Source organism: Ursus arctos, unplaced genomic scaffold (genome assembly GCF_023065955.2).
Source record: "Ursus arctos isolate Adak ecotype North America unplaced genomic scaffold, UrsArc2.0 scaffold_2, whole genome shotgun sequence".
NCBI lineage: Eukaryota > Metazoa > Chordata > Mammalia > Carnivora > Ursidae > Ursus > Ursus arctos.
In genome coordinates, this window is record NW_026622874.1 from 64,162,709 (window position 1) to 64,178,520 (window position 15,812).

Consider the following 15,812-nt stretch of genomic DNA (forward strand, 5'->3'; position numbering starts at 1 on the left):
GTGGAGTGGAGAGAGGAAGACCCCCGTGTGGGTGGGCGATACTAGCACTCAGACCAAGAAAGGGGAATGTGGGGTCCTCCAACGTGGTCCCACAGATCCGGTGAAGGTCAGGAGAGAAGCGGGAGCCTGGAGACACAGAGGCCAGGGTGGGTGTGGAGAAGCCCACGGCTCATGGGGACAGCACTGGTGTAGCCCCAGCAGCATGGTCCCTCTGCCACTCCTTGACCCTGAGACATGATGTCCACCTTTCTCTGACGTGGCTCTTTCTGGAGAGGAGTCTCTTGCAGTTTTCCCCATTCTGTCCACGGTGCCCTCACTAAGCCCCTCAGAAACCCAGTCTTAGCCTAGATCCTTCCCACTGTGGTTTCGAAGCTCTCTGGCCGCTTGCTGCAGGAGCCAGGGCCCAGCTTCACCACAGTGCCTGCCTTCCTCTGCAAGGAGTGCCCAGCCACCTGCCCAGGCCTCCACCGCCCCTCTCCTCTCGGTGGTAGGTGTGCACACAGCCACTCACCTAGGACTTGGACCTGTTGAAACTCGTCAATATTTATTTACCTCCAGGCCCCATGAGCAGAGATGCCCCCAAGGGAGCCCTCGGAGGAGCTGAAGGGGGTGGTAAGAGAGGAGTACTTAGATGGGGAGGATTTTCCATCTTGAATTGACTGGGAACAGACCTGGAGTTTTGAAACCAGTTTAAACATGAAAGACAGGAAATTAAACATCAAGAAGCGAATTAGATCTTAACGTTGCTTAATGTGTTGTGAATTGGGCGGCTGTTGGGAGTCTCTCCTGCTCAGCACCCGGATGGAGCTAGAGCAGAGGGGGCCGAGGGCGTGCTCCCAGCCATTGCTCTGGTCCCTTGAGACGCCAGGGTGGTCAGCCTGGTGGCGGTGATGGCGGCCACAGAAGTGGGAGCTCCACCCTGTTTAGCTTCTCCCACCCCACTCCTATCCAGGGGCTGGCCCCCAGAAGGTCCCTTCTGATTGCTCTCCATTATCACCGCTGGGTCTCCGTGGATATGGAAATCAAAGGCAGACCCCCTGCCCTGGAGAACACTGTTCAGAAGAGACTTGAGGGGCCAATTCCTCACTCAGTTCTTGACTCAGTTCTACGACTTCCATTTCACCCCGGAGTATGTAAACATGTCCCAGATGAGACCTCTTTGGCTCCCGGTCCCCATCTCCCAGCTGCCCCCTTTTCCTTCTCTTTCTTTTCATCCTCTTCTCTCGGATTCCATTCTCCATGAAGTGTTAAGAACAACAGCCAACACACTACTTCAGGCACCGTGGAATCCTCAACACCCCATTTTACAGATGAGAAAACCAGGACAGAGAAGCAAAGTAACTACCGAGGTCCCCCCGCTGGTTCGTGCTGGAGCCAGGATGCGGATCAGGTGCTGTTGAGCTGCTGTGCTGCTCATGGGACAGGGAGGGACACACCAGTCTCCCACTCTGGTTCCCACTTCTCCGGACACACCTGCGGCCCCTCCTCTCCCCACCCCTTCCCACCTCTCACCTCCCTACGCCCCACCCACATCCTTGGCTTTTCTTCACTTCTCCCTGCAAATCCTGGTTAAAGATGGGGTTTTATGTGTGGGGCTGGTGCCAGGGGTCCAGCAGCACTTCACAGGGGGCCTCTCCCTGCAGGGGGCTGCAGCCTTCGCAGCTGAGGCCTGCAGGCAGCCGGGTTCTGTGGGCACCACTGAGACGCCGTAAGGCGGAGATGGCAGTGGGGGGTGGGTATTTGGCTCTGGCACCAGAGAACAAGGAACACTGTGTAAGGTGCGGGTAGGGTGTAGGGGAGGACAGACAGAGGGAAATAGGCAGTGACCTCCAATCCGTTAGTCTAGAACCCCTGGGAAATTCTCACAGGAGGCGAAATGGGGCAAAGAATCCTTTTGTCCACACTGAACCGGAGGTGGAAACGCGACAGGAGGTCAAGTCGATTATGATGATCCAGAGGCTTATTCTCCAGTCCTCCTCCTTTTTGCTGTTGCCACCCTTTCCGCCACTCAGCTCTGTCACACTCAGCTCCCACGTGACCCGCCAACCACAGGCGGCCACATGGCAGGGGATGGAAGACCAGACTCCCAGAGGACGCCACAGCCCCGGCCCCGGCGGCGCCCAGAAAGAGTGGGGTGTTCAGCCCTTCACCCAGGTGTCCGTCTGTCCAAGTCGGTGACCGCGGTCGGAAGGCCCCTCTGCTGGAGCGGGGGGTGCGCGCTCCACCCGCCGCCTGCCTCCGTCCTTCAGGGACATGGATGCCACCCAGCCCTGGTCCCGGGGCCGCAGTCTCGCTCACAGATCCCTGAAGGTGTCTGCCAGGGCTCATCGGGCTCCTGCCTTAGGAGACAGGACGGCCAGGGCTCAGGCAGCTGTTGCTGTGCCCGGGTGACAGGGGAGACGAAGCTAAGCATGGTGGAGAAGACGCTACCCCAGGGCATCCGGCCAGACGTCACCAGGATGTTGCAGCCAGTGACCACATGGCTGGGGGGCCGCAGAGGAAGGAAGAGGCCTCCGGGGTACAGACGCAGCACCAAGGCCAGCAGCAGGTGCTGGTGATGGTGCCCAGCGGCAGCACGAAGGCCAGCACCAACCTCTCAGCTGGGACCTGCTGGGGAAGCGCAGAAGACACAGACGCAGGCCCCACACCTCACCCTGGGCCCCAAACACAGCCACTGCCCACATTGCCGGGGTGGCCTGCAGGCCCAGGAGAGGTGGGTGTCTGGTCCCGCAGCCACGGCCACCACCAGTGTCCGGCAACACTTAGTGGGAGTGAGGAAGATGCTGCGGTGACGGGAGGACCGCGGCTCTCAGGACCATCTGGGGGAGGGCACCTCCGAGGGGCCAGCGGACATCCCTGTGGACCCAGCTGCCCAGAAGGGGAGAGTGAGGGCCAGGCCCCTGTCTGCCGGAGCCAGGAGCTCCCGGAGCACAACTGCCCAGCAGCCAGGACACGGCCGGGTTTTCCAGCCCATTGGCCAGGGCGCCACGACCCTCAGGGCTAGGAACTGGACGGGCGCGGCTGTCACTGGCACTCAGCACACTGCCTCCGAGGCGTTGCCCCAGACCGTGGGCAGCGGGGCATGGACACTGCCAGGCGTGAGAGCTGGTGCCCTGGTGCTTCCGCGGGGCTGGGGTGACAGCTGCGTGGGCCTGTGTGCACCTCTGCGCAGGAAGGGCTCTGCCAGGTAGAGCAGGAGGGGACAAGGGGGCAGCCCCAAGCCTCCACGCAGGGAGAAGGCCAGAGTTACCCCGTCCATCTGAGGGATGATGGGAACCAAACTGGAGCCCCCTCTTCCTGACCGTGTACAGAGGCCCCCTTCCCTGCAGAAAGTGCCCCCTTGGGGCCTGGGGGCAGGGTGGGGGGGACACGGAGGTATGGAGTCCACATGGGTGTCCGAGAGAGCAGAGGTTCTGAAGTCCCAGGTCTGCTCCTCACTAAATGTGTGGCTTTGGTAAATTACTCCTCCGAGCCTTGGTTTTCTTGTTAAAAATTTCAGACAAAAGTCTCTGCTCCACAGGACTGGTGTGATTAAATGAGATAAAACATGTGAGGGGCGCCTGGGGGGCTCAGTCATTAAGCATCTGCCTTTGGCTCAGGTCATGATCCCGGAGTCCTGGGATCGAGCCCCACCTCGGGCTCCCTGCTCAGTGGGGAGTCTGCTTCTCCCTCTGCCGTTCCCCTTGACTCGCTCATCATGTTCTCTCTCAAATAAATAAATAAAATCTTTAAAAAAATAAATAAAACATAGGAAAAAAGCATTTTGTATGTTGCTATTTGCATAAATGATTATTATTTAAAGTTTGGGGTGTTCACCGTGGACTGGAGCCAGGCATCGCACAGCTATCTATTGTCACCATGCCTGTCCGTGGAAGAGTGCCAACTAAAACACAGGTCAGAACTCACTGCAAGCGACCTTGGGACTAACGGCTGGGAGGGAAAGGGCAGAGGAAGTCACAGCTTCCTGTTCTCCCCTCTGGGAGCACAGCCTGTGGGGACCTGAGTGGCCTGCCCTCGGCTCTGCTCCTGAGTACGACGTAGTCCTACCAGCCTCTGTGGCCCCCCTGCCGTCTCACCCTCTCCTGCTCTAGCCCGTGGAGCCAGAGGCCAGCAGCACCCTCACCCTCTCCTCTAGTTCCCAAGCTCATGTCAGAGGTATGGGTGCTGAGATGCACCCTCACCACGCCTCATCCTGTCTCCCCGTGATCTCAGTCCCAGCCGGAAAAAGCGCCTCCCTGGGTCTCCCCCTTTCATGCCCGTATCCCTACCCTTTGCAGAATGTGCTGGGATGGGGAAACAGAGGAGGTGGGAGGTGAGTAGATAAGAGAGAGGGGCTTTTTCAAGGATTCCAAAATATTCAACACCTTCCTGCCGTCCGCCCGCTAACTAGCTTGATCTTCAACTCCCTCGGAGTACTGGGGGGGGGGGGCAGGGACCCTTCAGGACAACCTACCAGCTGTGGGTTTGATGACCCCGATAGGAGAGACCCAGACTGGGTGCCAGGATGTTTGGGTCTTCCAGCAAGGGACGGGTGTGAAGTGGGTGGCAGAAGGGGGATGCCCCGTCCCAGTGCAGGGAGCCCCCCAGGCTACCTCCTGGCCTCAGGGACTGCTCCTGTGTGCTCCATGTCAGTCTGTCCGTCTGTTGGGGCCATGCGTCCTCTTCTAGCCATCCAGCACCACCTTGCCAGTCTGGCAGTGAAGATGTCTGTTGAATACAGAAGATGGGTCAGGATTCCAGCGTCCTGCTGTCTATTTGAAACATAGGTCCTCTGATCTTTGGCTCTTGTCACCTGGATTTATTTCTAATTGAATCCTTTCCTTGGTCTAAAACTAGCAGTACCCCCGTGGTTAGTAGAGAGGTGATGCCACCAGCTGGCTTGTCTAAGAACTCCACTTTGGATCCTTTTCTTTTTCTACTATTTTGTTAGTTCATGTGTTCGTTCATTCGTTCATTCATTTATTCATTCACTAACCACAACATTTCTTGAATTCTTATTACGTGTCAGGCACTGTCCTAGATGCTGAGGAGACAAAAACAAATATATGGTCTCCTCCTCATAAAGTATAATACACATTTTGAGATGGCTGGGATCTCTAATATCATCTAGTTCAACTTCTCTTTTTATAAGGAGAGAAAGTGACTTGGCCAAGGCCACTAGAGAAATGGTGGCAGAGTCAAGATCCGAGATAAAAGTCTCTTGACTCCTCAAATCTGTCTCTCTCCACGACATCACAAAACCCTTTAGGCATTTTTTAAAAAGATTTTATTATTTATTTTATTTGACAGAGAGAGAGACAGCCAGCAAGAGAGGGAACACAAGCAGGGGAAGTGGGAGAGGAAGAAGCAGGCTCCCAGCAGAGGAGCCCGATGCAGGATCATGCCCTGAGCCGAAGGCAGACGCACAACGACTGAGCCACCCAGGCGCCCCCCCTTTAGGCATTTCTTTCCCCCTTCCGAAGGGCCCCAAGCACTGGTCCCTGCCCTCGGGAAATTCCCAGGCTGCCAAGGGCAAGAGCGCCAGGATGTGGACAGACGGACAGTGAGGACGCCTCTCTAGATTGTCTTCATTCGCAACCACTAGAAGAGAGGAGGGACTGGAACTTTACCAGCCCCGTTTTCTATCTCAATTAGAGCAGGATCTGTATGGTAGATTATGGAGTCTGCCTTCCATGAAAAGGACTTCCAATGACTGGGCCTTCCCCTCGGTCTCCTGAGTAGCCACCCCTCTTTAGCTCACATGTTGCTCCAGCCCTGCTTCCCTGCACCTGCACTCCCACACCTTGGCAAAGAGGAACTGGGGAGGCAGGAGGGACCCACCTAGCCCCCGAGAGCAGAAAGAGAAGGAAGCTTTGGGTTTGCACTTGTGGTGGAGACAGGTGCCCCCAGGTGCTCCAGGTCTTATTTTTAAAGATTTCTATTTATTGATTAGAGAGAGAGCATGAGCTGGGGGAGGGGCCCAGGGAGAAGCAGTCTCCCTGCCGAGCAGGGAGCCCAATGTGGGACTCCATCCCAGGACCCCGGGATCACAACCTGAGCCGAAGGCAGACGCCCAACTGACTGAGCCACCCAGGTGCCCCAATAAATAAAAATCTTTTTTTAAAAAAGAGAAAAGAATGAAAAAAGACCTAAAGAAATGGAGAGGTGTATTGAGTTCATGCACTGGAAGACTCAAAAAGGTATCAGTTCTCTTTATTATTGGTCTGCAGATTCAATGCAATCCTAATCAAAACTCTAGCAGGACTTTTTAAAAATAGAAATTAACAAGCAGATTCTGGAGTTTATATGGAAACACAAATTGCCAAACAATTTTGTAGAATCATCAAAACAATTTTGAAAAAAGGTGAAGTTGGTCTATTCAAATTACCTGATTTCAAGACTTCTATAAAACAGCAGTAGTCAAGACAGTGCGGTATTAGTGAAAGGACAGACATAATTAATGGAACAGAATTGAGAGTCCTGAAATGGACCCACACATTTACAGTCAGATTTTTTTTAAAGATTTTATTTATTTGAGAGTGAGACAGAGAGAGCATGGGGAGGGGTGAGGGGTATGGGGGAGGGACAGGAACAAGCAGACTCCCCGCTGAGTGGGGAGCCTGACCTGAGGCTAGATCCCAGGACATGAAGATCCTGACCTGAGCCAAAGTCAGACTCCCAACTGACTGAGCCACCCAGGCACCCTTACAGTCAGCTGCTTTTTGACAGAGGTGCAAAGAAAAGTCATGGAAGAATGCGTAGTCTTTTCAACAAATGGTTCAGTAACAGTAGAATATCCACATGAAAAAAAGAGTGTGTACGAGAGACCTTCAATCCCTACCTCACACCACGCACAAAAATTAAACTCAGAATGGATCATAGATCCAAATGTACAACCTAAAACGCCAAAACTTCTAGAAGAAAATGAAGGAGAAAATGTGTGGCCTTGGGTTAGGCAAAGATTTCTTAGACACATCAAAACAATAATCTATAAAAGCAAAAACTGATAAATTGGACTTCATCAAAATCAAGAACTTCTGCTGTTTGAGAAACACTGAAGAGAATGAAAAGCCAAGCCACAGACTGAGAGAAAACATTTGCAAACCATAAATCTGATAAAGGATGTATCTCGAATAAAAAGAGCTCTCAAAATTCAAAAATAAGAAAACTTTATTTATTTATTTATAAAAATATTTTTTTCATTTATTTGTCAAAGAGAGAGAGAGCGCGCACAAGCAGGGGGAGCTGCAGGCAGAGGGAGAAGCAGGCTCCCTGCTCAGCAAGGAGCCCAACACTGGGGTTCCATCCCAGGACACCAGGATCATGACCTGAGCTGAAGGCAGATGCTTCACGGACTGAGCCACCGGGCGCCCCTCCCGCTCCCTACAGAGTCCCGAGGATGTCGTGTCCTGTCGTCCCCCCCCCCCCCGGGGCTCTAGGCCAGGCGTGACCAGGCGTGGCATCAGCGTCCCGCTCGACAGTAACTCCGGAGCCAGGCCTGCGCTGAGCAGACCTGACCTCACCCCACGGCCGCTACCCACAGGGGGTCCAATCAGACGGCAGTGGTGCAGGATTGTGCCTCCGCGAGGGACAGAGACTTCTTTCTCCCGTTGGACCTGAATGCAGAAACCTGCGCCCATTGGTGTGCGCAGACTTCTCTCCAGGGTGCCGGAGGCCAGTGTGCGGAATACCGTGGGGCCGGCGGGGAGCCTCGGGGCACGCTGTCTGGACTGGCTCGTAGGACTGTTGAAGCCACTGCGAATTAGGTCTTCTGTGACTTATAATGCGAAGCATCCTCATTCCAGCCAGAAGGGGAGGCAAGCTTGGGGAACAGTATTTTTAGGGCAGAAGGAACTGGAATGTTTGCTGAGTGTACCGCTCTCTATGGTAAGGGAGGGACACTGCACGGGCAGCTTCCTCTGAGCAAAGGACCTAAGCCCCCTACAGAGTTCGGGGGGAGCTGGAGCTCAGGGACTGGTGGCTCTTCACAGGTGTGAGCAGGGGGACACCACGGGCAGACGGTGGCCACTCTGGTGAGCCTGTGGTTGACTGGCTGGCACTCCGAGGCCCGGGGCGGGAGGCCGTCTGATTCTGAGCAGCGAGAGGTGACCCCGCCTGGTGTTCACGCAGAGGGGCTGTGGACAGATGCAATAGGTTTACAACTGGTCCTGATGGCTACTTGCTACCATGGCTACAGAATAATCAAATTGGCCTTGTCCTTGTGAAGCTTGTGAGATTGATTGTTCATTTATTATTCTCGGGAAGAAGTATTCCTCTCTCAGCCCAAGATCGATCTGTCCACCTGTGTTAAGCCCTCCTCTCAGATCTTGCTCCATCGGCCCTTCCTCTCGGGTTTCCCACAGACCCTTCCACTGCAAGGAACAGGAATCGCCTCGAGTTGCTTCCAGGGATGAGACAGGCATTGAAGGAAAGGATGATGCTGGTCATGCCAGCACCCTGGAAAAGCTCTGATCCTTTCCCAGCTGTCCCCACCTCTGCTTGCCTTCCTCCTCTGCAGCGCGCAGGAGTGTGGCCTGAGAGCAGGGCCCGTGGTGCAGTTTAGTTTCGGCAGATCTGAGTGGACTCAGGTGAGATAATGGGAGGACGGTATGGCGCTTAGGAAGCAGGTTTTATCCTTTTCGCTTTTCTCGGAGCTCCTGTTGCTGCTTCTGTCAGCACGGCTGCTGCGTTCTCCTCCTCGCAGCCCAGCTCCACTGCCTGCTCTTCCCCGGGCAGAGCCTGACACCCCAGCACAGGTGACAGCCATAGTTCTCTGCTTCTGAAGATCCTCGGGGAAGAGTCAAGAATGTACTGTTGGTTTAATCAGCCGTGGCCACCGAGACACGAAATATGGGACTGTCCTTCCTGGAGACGCATGGGGCAGCCAAGAAACACAGCCAGCGCGTCCTCCTCCTTCTCCCACAGTTCGCAAAGGGCCTCCTCCACTAACATGGGCCAGGTTTTCTTTCTTTCTTCCTTTAAAGATTTTATTTATTTATTTATTTGATAGAAACAGCGAGAGAGGGAACACAAGCAGCAGGGAGTCCAATGCAGGGCTCCATCCCAGGACCCTGGGATCATGATCTGAGCTGAAGAAAGATGCTTAACTGACTGAGCCACCCAGGAGCCCCAAAACTAGAATTTTTTTTTAAAGAATATTCTTACATAACCACAGTACAATGATCAAAATCAACAAATTAACAATGCTACAATATTATCTAATCTAGAAACCTCCTTTGGATGTTGCCAAATGTCTCGTAATCTTTTGTAGCAAAAGAAATCTCAGATGTGTGACATTCAGTCAGCATCCCTTCAAAGTCTCCTTGAGGCTGAACAGTTTTTTGTCTTTCATGACATTTTGAAATGTTACATATTTTTAAAGAGTAAAGGTTAGTTATTTTTAAAAAAGATTTATTTATTTATTCCAGGAGGGGGAGGGGCAGAGGGAGAGAGAGAATCCAAAGCAGATTCCCTGCTGAGTGTGGAGTCCGATGCGGGGTTCAATCCCATGAGCTGGAGATCATGACCTGAGCCAGAAACAAGAGTGGGACGCTCAAATGACTGAGTCACCCGGGCGCCCCAAAGGTCAGTTATTTTATATAACACCCTCAACTTGAATTTGTCTATTTCCTTATGATTAGGCTTGAGTTATAACATCTGTGGCACTGTGTTCATTTCAGAGTATCATATCAGGAGGTGCGTGACATCTATTACCGGTGACGTTAGCTTCCATCATTGAGTTAAGGTGGCATCTGGAAGGTTTCTCCACTGTGAAGGTACCATTCTCCCTTTTGTAACTAATAAATATCTTGTGAGCAGCTGCTCTGAGACTATGTAAATATCCTGTTACTCCTCTAACCTTGACCCAGTATCTTCAGCATCCATTGATGATTCTTGTCTGAATCAATCACTTCTGTCACAGTTGCCAGATGGTGATTTTGACGTGGTGGTGTTAAAGCCAGAGCCTTTTCCTGACAGGTGCGATTGCTCTAGGACATTTAGTCCTGCAGGAATTTGCTGCCTGGCAGGAACACATGCCTGAATTTTGCCCACCCCCCTGCTCTTCTCCTCACAGCTCTCATGAGAAACTGCATTTGAGAACTGTTATATTTAACGTATCACCTCCAAGCCCACTCATCATAACCCTCTGAAAAGTCATGATTTGGTGGGGGAGTGTTGCACTGAGAAGTGTTTTTGAGCAGCTAAGATGTTAAGGGTTTCCCCACCTCTTCTGGCTCCCAGAAGCCCACACTCAATGGTCAAGAGCCTAGCCATGGCCAATCAGTGCATTAGCTTTAGTCACAAAAATCTAGTATGGCAAAGAATTCACTAGGGCCTAAAATTTGACAAGAAAAGGAATAATTTTCCTCGACCTGGCCTCAAGTAGTTTCAGACTACAGAAATAGTTTTCCCTGACGGGATTACATAACTGCACTTTTTTCCGCTATGCCTGGAACAAAATGTTGATTTCTTTTGGGACTGTGCTTTTCCTAAGGCGCTGAAGAATAATCACATGCTTTATTATTCTCCCATTTTGCTGACGGGACCTCCAGAGCTTGACCCTGTCTCCTAGCTGTGCCTGGTCGGGGCTGACTTCTGGGCCGCAGTGGCTAGCCCACCGCAGCCCCACAGAGGGTCCGTGATTTTTCTCCGGGCTTGTGCGGTGCTGCCCCAGCGGAGGCTCGCGGAGGCTGACTCAAGGAAGCGGGAGGGAGGGGGACCCCACAGGAGTTTAAGCTACACTGGGAAACCTCCAGGCTAGGAGGACACAGCACAAATACAGGCAGGCCCCACAGAGGCTAGAGCTGGGGCTATATATGCCACCTCTTTTTTCCCCATTCTTCTCTTTCTTGACGGATTTCCCTTGTAAGGTAACAGAAATTATAAAGCTATTTTTAGAAGTGACAGAAGAATTCCTCATAGGAAATCCCTTTGCTTGGGAAAATTATTCAATAACTGCTTGAGGTAGAAGGTGGCACCCCAAAGGGTGGGGGTGAGCACACCGGAGACCTTGGGGAAGCCTGCTGTCAGTCTTTTCTCTGTCCCATCACAAGTCCCACTGCTGTGGGGGAGGACAGGGCCCAAACAGCAAGACCCAGTTCCGGCATTTTCCACGTTCGGACTGATGTGCACGGATTCCAGGGAGGTACCCTGCAGGTGGGTGTGGGGCAGCACCCCCGGACAAGAGCACACTGAACTGTTCATAGAAGTGCCACCGAAACACGGAGCCAGTGACGGGTGTCACAGGCAGGAGGGGATGCTCACAGGTCCTGAGCTTCATATCCTCCCCCGGCTGTCGCTGCCTGAGAGGTGGTAGTAGATGGCCTAATAACACCCGATGAGCCCTCGGAGATGCAGTCACCGGGATCGACACGCCAATTTTTTGACTGTGCACCAAACAGAAGGAAAAATGACCTCAGACTAACCTCTCACTTCAGAGACTTTTTCAATCAGCAATATAACAAAGTAACAGTCTTTTTTTCTTTAAAGATTTTATTCATCCATTTAGAGAGGGAGCTAGAGAACACACGAGCAGGGGGCAGGGTGGGGGGCAGGAGCAGAGGGAAAGGGAGAATCCCAAGCCGACTCCCTGCTGAAGAGGGAGTCGACACAGGGCTCAATCCCTCAGGACACGATCCCTGGACCCAAGATCATGACCTGAGCCGAATTCAAGAGTCAGAGGCTTGGAGTGCCTGGGTGGCTCAGTCATCAAGCGTCTGCCTTTGGCTCAGGTCATGATCCCAGGGTCCTGGGATCGAGCCACCGCATCGAGCTCCCTGGTCAGCGGGAAGCCTGCTTCTTCCTCTCCGACTCTCCCTGCTTGTGTTGTCTCTCTCTGTCAAATAAATAAAATCTTAAAAAAAAAAAAAGAAAAAAAAGAGGCTTAACCGACTGAGCCACCCAGGCACCCCTAGAAATTATGTATCTATAAAATATTAGAAATACTTATTATTCCTTTAGTGTTTGAAGAACCTTTTACATTGATTCATTCTGCCCTCACAACTCTGTGAGGCAAGCACTATTATTGCCCTCCTTTTAAAGATAAGGAAAGTGAAGGGGTGCCTGGCTGGCTCAGTCACGGGAGCATGTGACTCTTGATCTTAGGCATGTGAGTCGAGTCCCACATTGGGTATAGAGGTTTTTTTTTTTTTTTTTTTTTTAAATATTTTATTTATTTATTCGACAGAGATAGAGACAGCCAGCGAGAGAGGGAACACAAGCAGGGGGAGTGGGAGAGGAAGAAGCAGGCTCGTAGCGGAAGAGCCTGATGTGGGGCTCGATCCTGTAACGCCGGGATCACGCCCTGAGCCGAAGGCAGACGCTTAACCACTGTGCCACCCAGGCGCCCCAGAGGTTTTTTGTTTTTTTAAAAGATTTTATTTATTTATTTGAACAAGGGAGAGAGAATGAGCAAGGAGGAGGGGCAGAGGGAGAAGCAGACTCCCTGCTGAGCAGGGAGCCTGATGAGGGGCTCGATCCCAGGGCCCCAAGATGATGACCCAAGCCAAAGGCAGACGCTTCACCAACTGAGCCACCCAGCCACCCCAAAAATAAAATCTTAAAACAAAACAAAAGATAAGGAAACTGAGGCCCAGAATTCAGCCCGAGTTCACCCAAGTAAGTCAACAGTGATTTTGTGATTTGAACACAGGCAGCACGACACCATTTTATCAATCCAAGGGATCTGGCTACAACATTATTAGGACTATTCAGGGTGTAGCAAGATGGTTGATTATATAAAACCCAGTAACTTTCTTTTATAACAAAAACAATTTGCTTAAATACAATTAAATGTCTTTTCAAAATAGCAGTCAAAAATTTAAAATACCTATGAATATACTTGCAAAGAAACAAAAGCCTAGATGAAAAACAATAAAAGATTTCCTGGAGCCTACCGCAAGAGCCAAATGGAAGGTCACGCCGCACTCCTGGGCGGGACAGTCATCACAGTGAACTTGTCAATGCTCCCAAGTTTAAAAATAAAATGCTTCATCAAAATTAAAAAATGTTTATGTTTCAAAGGACACTAGCAAGAAAGTGAAAAGACAACTCACAGAGCAGGAGAAAACGCTTACAAATCATGTGTCTGAAGTACTTGGATTCGTAACAAACAACAAATTATTACAACTCAACAATAAAAAGACAACCCCATTTTTAAAAGGGTAAAGGATCTAAAGGCATTTTTCCAAAGGAAAGATAGAAATGGTGACTATCGGGGCGCCTGGGTGGCACAGCGGTTAAGCGTCTGCCTTCGGCTCAGGGCGTGATCCCGGCGTTGAGGGATCGAGCCCCACATCAGGCTCCTCCGCTATGAGCCTGCTTCTTCCTCTCTCACTCCCCCTGCTTGTTCCCTCTCTCGCTGGCTGTCTCTCTCTCTGTCCAATAAATAAATAAAATCGTAAAAAAAAAAAGAAAAAAGAAATGGTGACTATCAAGGCGCCTGGGTGGCTCAGACGGTTAAGTGTCCAATTCTTGGTTTTGGCTCAGGTCGTGATCTCAGGGTTGTGGGATGGAGCCCTGCATCACCCCAAGTTGGGCTCCACGCTCAGCACGAAGTCTGCCCGAGATTCCCTTTCCCCCTCTCCCTCTCCTCCCCACTCTCTCTCATTTAGTAAATAAATCTTAAAAAAAAAAGAAAGGAATGGTGAATATCTAGAAACAACTGAACAGATAAATAAATTGTGGTCTAGCCATAAAATGAAATATTCTTTGGCCATAACAAGGAATGAAGCACAGACATGCCCTACGACATGCGTGAACCTTGAAAACATGACGCTAAGTGAAAGAAGTCAGACACAAAAACTCGCAATGTGAAATGTCCATAATGGGCAAATCCAGAGAGACAGAAAGTAGATTAGTGGTTGCCGTGAGCAGGGGAAAACGGGGAGGGTCTGATAATGGGTGTAGGGTTTCTCCGGGGTGACGAAGATGACGTGGAATTATATAATTGTGATACCTGCACTACTTTGAGAACAGAGCACTTCAAGTACCCTTTTATTTTTACTTATTTTTTAAGTAGGCTCCATGCCCAACACGGGGCTCAAACTAACAACCCTGAGATCAAGAGCTGCGTGTTCTACCTGCTGAGCCAGCCAGGTGCCCCAGGACGCTTTTCAAAAAGGTAATATGGTTTATAAATCACATCTCAGTTTTTTTTAAGAAGGAAAAAAGTAATGTAATTTCTTTTTCTTTTCTTTTTTTTTTAAGTAAGCTGCACAACCGTCAAGGAGCCCAACTTGGGGATTTAAGTCGCCACCCAGAGATCAAGACCTGAGCTGAGATCAAAAGTCACGGTCTACCAACGGAGCCACCCAGGTGCCCCCTAAACAATGTATTTTCAGACTTCCAACAATATTGTATTTGGGGATAAGGGGCAACAGGAAAACAATGCTGTTTAACCTGAAATTCTTTGGAAAAATACACCGTCAGAATAGGCAAGGAAATGTAGAAGACAGTGGGAATCGGCTTGCCCTAAAAGGTATTAAAATATAGAGAAAATTATTCAATAACGACGCCGTAGCAAAAGAACAAATACATCAATACAAAAGAATGAAAAAACATAATATTGTATATATAAAATTTCCTATATGATAAAGGTGCTGTTTGTACAGAAGTGACATTTATTAAATGATGAAGGGAAAACACGAATTTGGATTTCAAATTAATCTGCATTCTATTAATCCTACCAGGTTGTAAACTCATTTGAAAAATAGCACTGCACGCTATCCATTGAACCGAGTCTCCTTACAGCTCCAAAACCCTCCAACACTGTCAGTGGGCACCGACAACGGCCCACCCCGAGCCCCCCGCCCGGCGGCCTTGCGCCCGGGCCCGCCCCTCACCTCCGTCGTCCACCACCCACCCCGAGGCCCCCCGGCGGCCGTGCGCCCCGGCCCGCCCCTCACCTCTGCAGTCCACGGCCCGCCCCTCACCTCCGCCGTCCACCACCCACCCCGAGGACCCCGGCGGCCGTGCGCCCCGGCCCGCCCCGAGCCCCCACGGCGGCCGTACGCCTCGGCCCGCCACTCACCTCTGCAGTCCACGGCCCGCCCCTCACCTCCGCCGTCCACCACCCACCCCGAGCTCCCTGGCGGCCGTGCGCCTCGGCCCGCCACTCACCTCTGCAGTCCACGGCCCGCCCCTCACCTCCGCCGTCCACCACCCACCCCGAGGCCCCCCGGCGGCCGTGCGCCCCGGCCCGACCCTCACCTCTGCAGTCCACCGCCCGCCCCGGGCCCCCACTGCGGCCGTGCGCCTCGGCCCGCCCCTCACCTCCGCCGTCCACCACCCACCCCGAGGCCCCCCGGCGGCCGTGCGCCCCGGCCCGACCCTCACCTCTGCCGCCCACGGCCCGCCCCGAGCCCCCACGGGGGCCGTGCGCCTCGGCCCGCCACTCACCTCTGCAGTCCACGGCCTGCCCCTCACCTCCGCCGTCCACCACCCACCCCGAGCCCCCAACCCCGGCGGCCGTGCGAGCCCGCCCCTCACCTCCGCTCTCCCGCCCAGGCGCCGACGCCCCCTCGCGGTGCACCCCGGAGGCCCTGCTCTGAAAGCAGTGGTTGGCACGCAGACGTACAACAACCAGAGAAATTCATCACATGACCTTTGGGAGCACCATGTGCCTTTCCCTAAACAGGTAACAGAAATGTGAAGCGGGTCACAGCGGCGGGAAGGCTCTCTCCCTGGCCAGACGACGTAGCTGGACCGGGGGAGAAACCTGTTTAATTCCCTGACTCACGCGTATTGTTTAGTAGGCTACCAACTTGCCCACAACAAACATGGACTTCCTCGCCCCGATTCCGCCTTGATATGCGCTGCGGCAGCCATCTTTC

General features: G+C 52.3%; 1 protein-coding gene across 1 annotated transcript; it reads right to left on the reverse strand.

Moving 5' to 3' along the window:
• Positions 1–523: 523 nt before the first annotated feature.
• On the reverse strand, positions 524–15,711 carry RXFP4 (relaxin family peptide/INSL5 receptor 4). The gene is given in 8 exon segments (XM_057315106.1): positions 524–2,326; positions 2,329–2,550; positions 2,553–2,606; positions 2,609–2,701; positions 2,704–2,792; positions 2,794–2,857; positions 2,860–4,707; positions 15,469–15,711. Coding segments are annotated over 7 exon segments (825 nt in total). The 5' UTR covers positions 2,975–4,707; positions 15,469–15,711; the 3' UTR covers positions 524–2,138.
• Positions 15,712–15,812: the final 101 nt, after the last annotated feature.